At 40.6% G+C, this 7,980-nt stretch overlaps 1 protein-coding gene across 1 annotated transcript; it reads right to left on the bottom strand.

Annotated features, from left to right (window-relative positions):
* Positions 1–1,805: 1,805 nt before the first annotated feature.
* LOC111567763 (probable methyltransferase-like protein 24) lies at positions 1,806–6,550 on the bottom strand. Its single transcript, XM_023269062.3, has 5 exons — positions 6,062–6,550; positions 5,122–5,220; positions 3,744–3,880; positions 3,296–3,563; positions 1,806–2,759 (listed from the first exon to the last, which is right to left on the bottom strand). Exons 1-5 carry the CDS (start codon positions 6,404–6,406, stop codon positions 2,454–2,456), a joined length of 1,155 nt encoding a protein of 384 aa, XP_023124830.1. The 5' UTR covers positions 6,407–6,550; the 3' UTR covers positions 1,806–2,453.
* Between the last annotated feature and the right edge of the window lie 1,430 nt (positions 6,551–7,980).

The following is a 7,980-nucleotide window of genomic DNA, read 5'->3' as shown; positions in this document are numbered from 1 at the left end:
TAAATCCTGTCTTTGGTGGTTTAAGACCTAATGACCTTGTGGAAAATAACATTGAGACACATTTTGTTTGTGTTTTGCAACAGGGTGTCATCATCTTAATCATTTAAGCCACTGTTACAGACATGTATGGTGTTTTTTTGTTCATTAATCCAGTGCATACTCACCATCCACTATTTTGTTTGTGTGAGCAAGAATTACATAAATCTTAATCATTTAGGTCACTGCTGGAGCCACCTATGTTGTTTTGCTTCAGGAATCATGCCCATATACAGTATATTTATAGGAAAAACACAATTTACTGTATGTCTAATTTTAAATTCATGTGAATTCAATGTGTATGTAAAGGATAAGTGGCCAGTAATTATTTACTTGATTTATTTTAATTCAATAAGCTACCATACTTCATAGAATATCAACATATAAATATAGTGTACATTATAAAGTCTTCCAAATACCACAAATGCAAAAGTAATGGATATCTGCTGTACATATTTGGAAGCAATTATTACACGATCTGCTGTTTTCTGTACAAATTCTACACAGGCTTTCAGTATGGATCATTTTATTTGAATTTTACATACTATTTTGTGTAATTTATCTAAGAAACATTTTTATTTGTCTAATCTCATCTTTTTTTAGGTGGTTTAATCAATCAGTTTTAATTATTCTATGAATCTGTGTGCACTCTGTCAAACTCGTCTGTGCTGCTTTTGATTTATTTCAATTTATTTTTTAATTTGCTGAACCTGAAACAATAGACTCAACAGACTCAACCTCAAATCCTGTTTAATATCTTGTTTACTCTTCACCTTGTGTGTGTGTGTGTGTGTGTGTGTGTGTGTGTGTGTATATTATCTGTACTATATGACACTATTTGATGACACATTGATTTCTATATTTATTTTGCTTATTTCTATCTATCTATCTATCTATCTATCTATCTATCTATCTATCTATCTATCTATCTATCTATCTATCTATCTATCTATCTATCTATCTATCTATCTATCTATCTATCTATCTATCTATCTATCTATCTATCTATATGTGTGTGTGTGTGTGTGTGTGTGTGTGTATTTCTTGTGTTTTTATTTTTATTATTCATATCGTTTCGATCTGGAACAGGTGCTCAATGCATTTCACTGTGCATTATACTATGTGTAATTGTGTTTGTGATGAATAAAGGTCTTGAATCTTCAATCTTGAATTTTTATTACGTTTATCATTTTACTATTTTTTTTCATTTGCCTGTAAAGTGCCTCTTTGTTCAATAAAATGCTATGTAAATAAACATTTAATTTCACATAGTGGTTAAACAATTACACATATACTAAAACACACCAAAAAGTCTTAGAATTCACTACAAGTGGTAATTATGTTTAAAAATTTTATGCAGTAATATTGAAATAATATTCAATATGTATTAAAACAAAAAATCTAAATTCACCCTGGACAGTTAAAACATTTTTTGAGTCACCATTATTTTGTGCTTTAACTCTTTATGTAAAGTCAATCAATTATCCAAGCTAAATTATAACCCAGTTTGAGATGAAGAAATGACGTCAATCTTTGAGCTTAACAAAGAGCAATTCAGTGAGGGAGTCATTACTTAGAATCAGCCACACAGCTGTCCATTACAGCTTTAAGAGGAAAACACAGCACAGCTCCACCAAGAACCGCAAAGGAAGAGGAAGAAAACAGTGGTCACAGTGGTGCAGTAGTTATTTCCGAAGCTGTATATACCCAAAGAGAAGATCTGAAGCAGGAATGACAGGATTTTTCAAAGACAAACAAAAAAGTGTCCATTCTTTGGTGTTATGTTGTATTTATTGTGATATTAATGCACATTATGGTTTCATTGTTTTCCTCTTTGTAATACAGTACACAGTAAAGAGCAAGAATGCTCAGTATAATGGAAGAATTTCTCTATATTTCACAGTAGGCACAAATAGTCTAAATATAAATTAAGCTTGTCTTCAATGTAAAGATTTATTGCACATAAAAAAGCATTTAGGGCTGTACAGAAATAAATAATCTGTTGAATCTACATTCATGCTACAGCTGGATGAAGGTTCATGTGAAATCAGTCGCACTGTGTGATGTGTTGTGATGTGATGTGTGCTGCGTTTTAACATTGCAAGTGATACAAATCTTTATATATAATTATTTGATTGTGCTCTTGCCCATTTAAATCAATAAGCCTTCCTTCTGCTTCATATTTGGTCACATTTTTTAGTATTAACACAACCTCTGATGGCATAATTGTATAAAGGCAAATTCATTCAAGTCCACTAGAGGGAGATGTCAGATGAAGAACCGTGGATGTCTGAAATCTCAGGGAAAAAAGTTCCTTATTCAAAGAAACTTCACCCACTGTTCTGATTCTGAGCTTCTCCTCCTTGTTTGACGACATCCATAAACTCAGATCATGTGTGTCCGTTCATGTGTGAGTGTCAGTGTCGTGTGTTGACCCAGCTGAGGGTGTAGGAGCTGTGAGCGTTGGCTACTGTCTTCTTCAGGACGCTGTGACCCTCTCCTGCAGAGCTGTGGACCAGCTTGAGTCCAGAAGCCTGGAGACCCTGAAGGATGCTGAACCAATAGCGCAGCACTTCCTCATCCGTCCCGCCCACCTCAAACCCTGCCCACTGCAGGTGCACCGTGGCAACCAGATGATGGACATTCTGTAGAGATCCCGCCTCGATCCAGTTCTGGAAAACTCGCCACTCAGCACTTAGCAGGTCAGCATAGAGGAAGTGAACCTAAAGAGAATACAGAAAAGAAAATGTAAATTCAATTCTCTGGTCTGGATCTGCACAATTACTGTCATATATAAATGAAAAGAAATATTGCAATTTGCTTTGCAAGTATCCAAATCAGAGAACAGCTATTTTATTCTATTACTGCAGGAGAAAAAGTTTGTCAGAGCTGACGAGAATTGAAAGTTTTGTCAGGCAATCACCAAACACTATTGCCAAATATCTGGAAATCAAATTAAAATCATTCTTAAATCTCATAAATGGATCTTGGAGCACTTCTTACTCTGCCAGCCAACACAAGCTCAGACTGCAGGTCTGTAGTTCCCTCTTGTGGCTGCAGGATGTAACTGGGCCATTGTGTGATTCACTCACTTAAATTGTTGCCATGGCAGCCAGGGATGGCGCAGAGCCCTGTTGCTATGGGAACGTCCAAGTAAAAGAGCTTTCTGGGTATGTTGGGGTGAAAAGACTCTAAGGTATGTTTGCTTGGCACTGTTTCTCTAAATTTCTGCCTGTGTGTGTGTGAGTGCGTGTCTCACTGTGTGGTGTCCCAGAGCTGCCATGATATCTGCCAGTGTTTGAGAAACACTGCCCAGGTTGCCTCTCGTCTTGTGCCTGCGCTTCTTCGGAGCTCGCCACTCCAACCACATCTTGTGCTGGCTGACCACGCCTCCGTCGCCACGGTTACTCGCCAAACTGTTGCCAAGGTGACCACCAGATGCAATGGAGTTGGTGGGATCGAAAGTGTGGACTTTGCATCCTAACCCCGACACAGTCTTCAGAAAGTCTGCATCCCCCCCATCCATACTAGAGAGACAAAGACAAACATGAAAAGACAGACAGAGAGGCAGGGGAGCACAGAGGTGGATTGAAGATTATTGCATGCATGATTAAATATGCATTGGCATTGTTTATTCCAACTCCGCCAGCGATATGAATGCTCAAGCATCTTAGCACATGCACTGACATAAGCGCATGGTTACACACCTGAAGGAGTATGCAACACACGATCCATCTGCAGCTGGAAGGAGCCAGTCTTCAGCACACAGCGACCAGTGGGCTGAAGCTGCAGGGGGCTGCGCTGCCTCAGTCTGCCCCGGGGATAAAACCCTGGAGCAGTTCAGCTGGGGATGGACAGTCGAAGAGAGTCACGTTAGATGGGTTGGGCAGAAGTCTGATGCAGAATTAGCCTTCGAGTAAGAAGAGAGGAAGTTAAAGAAGAAGAAGAAGAAGAAGTGGTTTGAAGGCTTGTCTTGTGAAATCTGTGAGAACATTTCAGACAGCAAGTGATGTCTCCGAGTGACTCTAAGTAAACCAAATTATTCCCTGGTGAATTTCTGAATGTGTCAGTCATTTTTTGGGGAGCTGTTCAACAAGAATACATCTGACCGACTTAAATTCAAGGCAGAAATTTAATAATTAAAGGAATATCGACCAAGCATCAGTACAGTATAGTAGGTTTTGTAGACATGTAAGCTTCCCTCCCAGTTCCCAGCTCTCGGTGTTGCGTAAGTCTTAACTCTTGCTCGGGAGTTTCCAGTCTGGAACTGAACGTCCTTACTGGCTCCAGATTTGGCAGAATTCTGCTGCCAGCACATTGACAGCGCCTGACTGATCATATTACTGCTATGTTAACCCCCACGCTACTCTGCAGTCGTAAAAGTGGAGTTGTTGAAAAAGTGAAGTTTTTTTTATTGATTGCTGTTAAGGCTTGGCAGGATCCAACTCCTGGCTACAGAAGTTTGAAGTCCCATATGAGCTGGAATGCAGCCTTGAGACCATCATCGAGGGTGCTGTATATATATTGAAAACCAGCGGTTTCCAGTGTAAGGGTCGGGACCTCCTCAAGGGGTTACAGGGTAAAACTGAGGAGTCACAGGGCATCATTACAAAAACAGAGAAGAAAAATAAATCACTACTCAAGATTTGCCTTTTTTCCTTCTGACTTTTCTCTAATTTTAGTAGCTTCCCTAATAAATACAGCACAGTTTTTGGCTTTTCTACCATCTAAAAATGATTCAAATGGCAGGGAATTTTCATCCTGTGAGAAGGAGTCACAAGCTAAAAAGTTTGGGGACTATCATATGAGACTTTATATGTAATACTGTACCAGTTGTGAATATTTATTGTGGCGTCCCTCACTGTTCATCTTATTCCCATTGTAAGTATACTACAATTTCTTGGCTGCACTGTGCCAAAACAGTAAATAAACATAAGCAGTTTCTTTTAGGTCATATTTATGATAACGGAGACTTTTAATGTGCCTTCATACATTTCACACATTTCAGTGAGTTGTGCTGTTTCAGTGTCTATTTATGTGAGGTATTTTTACTTGACATCACTACGGTGTTTCAGTGCAGCCTACCTGTGGCCTTGTGATGTAGGTGACGATACGATTGAGCTCTGCTGTGAAGGATGGCTTCTCTGCCGCCCACCGCTGCACCTCCAACGCTCTGGGCCCCCCCTGGGAACACGTGTGCATACATCAACACATACTGTAGATACTACAGCGCAAGGAGTACCGACAGATCCAAGAGAGTCTGGGAAAGTGGCTGAATAATGCATCGGAATGGCAGCAATGTGTGTGAGAGCCCCAGGTAGGAGTGCTGAGGAGGCAGGTCACAGGCGCTGACCTTGGTCCTGCTGGTTTAACATATATTTGCCAGAGGCGCTGTAGCATGCAAGCGCGCGCACACTCGTACAAAACCCCCTCCCCGCTCCCCTAACTCAGAATGAACTCTGTGCTCACCATGGTAACCTCTGTGAGGAGGGGGGGGGCATGATTCACGAGAATGAGTCAGAGTTTTAGCCTTGGGCAGATAAAGAGACAGTGACAGAGAAGGAGCACCAAAGAGAGAGAGAGGGTATGAAGAGTGAGAGGGAAGGGGCTGGAGGGGTGATGAGGGGGCACATGCACCTCCACACAGATACAGATGGAGGCTGTGAAAGTGAAGGGCAGAGAGAGCAGAGCAGAACAGCTGTCATCTCTCTCTGATCTGGGGGTCAGTGCTGCTCACCTCCTGCCCTCACCTGTTCCATCATGTCTGGAGTAATTCAGAGCTGTGCCCAAACTGGCCCCAGCATCACGAATAAAGTGGACACTCTGTATAATCTGCATTCCTGAGCTAAACATGCATGATCTGGATGCTGTTATCGCTCTATCAGCCGATTTAAGATCTCTCTGTGCGTAAACTGAGCAATATGGCATGGAATTAGCATTTTCCCCCTCCAAATCTACAGATGTTGATATCAATAGTATGTGATGCAAGCGGTCAGAAACACTTGGGTTAAACTTTACTACCAACCTGGCGTGACTGCATCTCGTTCTCATCCTCATACGCGCGTCCCCCCTCCTTCCTTTCTCCATCGTCCACCTCCACCTCCTCTTCCTCCTCTTCCGTCTCCGCTCCCGGCCGCCTGGACTGGCTTCCCCCGCGGCGCGTCCTCCCCTCCGGCTCGATGCTGATCACGGAAAACGCCACCGTTCCGTCCGGCTCCTGCCCCCCAACCCACACCCGAGCGGCTTCAGGTAGCCGTGACCCGACGACGAGCAGCTGGAGAGCGAGGAGAAGCGGCGGGATCAAGAGGAGCAAGATTCCCGAGCGCACGGAGAGACCCCCGCGGCCCCACCACCGCGCACGGGTCCGCATACCTCCTTGGTGGCAGCGGCGGCACCGGGGATCATCTCCGGCGCGGTGCCCTGCATGTGATTAAAGTTTTCTTTTTTTTTTCTTTCCTCTCTGGAGGGCAGCGAGGAAAGTCCCAGCTGAGAGCTCCCCTCCTCCTTCCTTCCTTCCTCCTCCTCCTCGTTACCCTCAGGGGGAAAGTTGTGATGACGAGGCGCATTCCTCGGTCAGCGGTGGTCTTGTTGACACACTGACTGCTGTTTTATTTAGGCCAGAACTTAGTCACAAGTAAAGGTTGGATATAAAAATGACTTGTGTGTCTTATAGTGAGGCTATGAACTCACACGTTAAAGAACAGAAAGGCTTTTAAGTTTGTCAGGCAAAATGATGACCTATAGCCTTATATTGCACTATATAGTATAAAACTGCCATGTCAATGTAAAAAGTTAAGCATAAAAAGGTTATTTTATAGTTAACAGTGACTGCTATTGTTCCACCAAACTAATATGAGTGGTGACTGTAATTTCACTGACATATATATATATATATACACACACACACACACACACACACACACACACACACACACACACAAACACACACACACACATATATATATATATAAAAACACATATTTTTATATTGGAATTAATGATAAATGTTCATGTTGAACTGCCCTACATTGGCTTAACTAGATTACACTGTAAAAAAAATATTTTTTTGGCTTTTTATCTCAATGTGTTTTGTGTATTTGCAAATATCCATGTCTAATATAATAATATTAAATATACATAATATTTCCAGTTTATTTTACAAGACTTTTTTTTAACATAAGAAGGATGACTGAGTCTATTTAGTCAGCCTGTTGACATAATATTTCCCTTTATAGATGAAGTTGTACATTCAAGGTTAATAGTGTAACTAAATGTGTAAAATTAGACTAGATTAGTGACAATAAACAGAAAAGGAAGCATTGGTTTTATAGTTTTTCATAGATATGTTTGTTAAATGAGAGACATCTTGTAAATCACATAGGTTTTCACTAGAAATTAATGTGTTTTCATCAGTGTATAATATCTAAATCTATATCTATCATTATTATCCATAATTTTAAATAAATTTGATTAAAAATATGGAAATTACTATATTTCTATTAGATGGCTATTTCACAGTATACTGCCTCAGTATTACAATTTTGTTTGGCTTTGTTATGTTTTTTTTATTTTTTTACAGTGTATTGTTAACTATATGTTTAAGCCACTTTAATTTTACATTTTATGCTACTTATGCTCCACTACATATAGAAAAATGACAAATTGAAAGGAGAACCTGGATGACTTCTACAGTGAGGAGATCTGGTGACTGTTATTCTGCGGTTGGCATTTTGTTGGCTCACCTCTCCCCCTGAGAGGAATGTGTTACTACAAATCAATACCACGTTGTTCAGAGTGATAACCTTTATCCTGTGATGAAGGATTTCTATCCTAATGGGAGTGGTCTCTTCCATCAGAAAGATTATTCATAAAAGATTATACGTACTTATGTTATAAAACCCAACACTGCATGAACTTGTTAAAATGATCTCCTCCTTCAGCAGT

The sequence above is a fragment of the Amphiprion ocellaris genome, chromosome 15 (genome assembly GCF_022539595.1).
Source record: "Amphiprion ocellaris isolate individual 3 ecotype Okinawa chromosome 15, ASM2253959v1, whole genome shotgun sequence".
Classification (NCBI taxonomy): Eukaryota; Metazoa; Chordata; class Actinopteri; family Pomacentridae; genus Amphiprion; species Amphiprion ocellaris.
This window is presented reverse-complemented; position numbering and strand designations above follow the sequence as displayed.

What these genes read in the sequence shown, in the direction of transcription:
- LOC111567763 (XM_023269062.3), bottom strand. Translation starts at nt 6,406, where the DNA reads ATGCGGACCCGTGCGCGGTGGTGGGGCCGCGGGGGTCTCTCCGTGCGC. An exon ending in ACGAGATGCAGTCACGCCAG is followed by an intron (nt 5,221 to 6,061) that starts GTTGGTAGTAAA and finishes ACGTGTTCCCAG; the next exon opens with GGGGGGCCCAGAGCGTTGGA. An exon ending in CCTACATCACAAGGCCACAG is followed by an intron (nt 3,881 to 5,121) that starts GTAGGCTGCACT and finishes GTCCATCCCCAG; the next exon opens with CTGAACTGCTCCAGGGTTTT.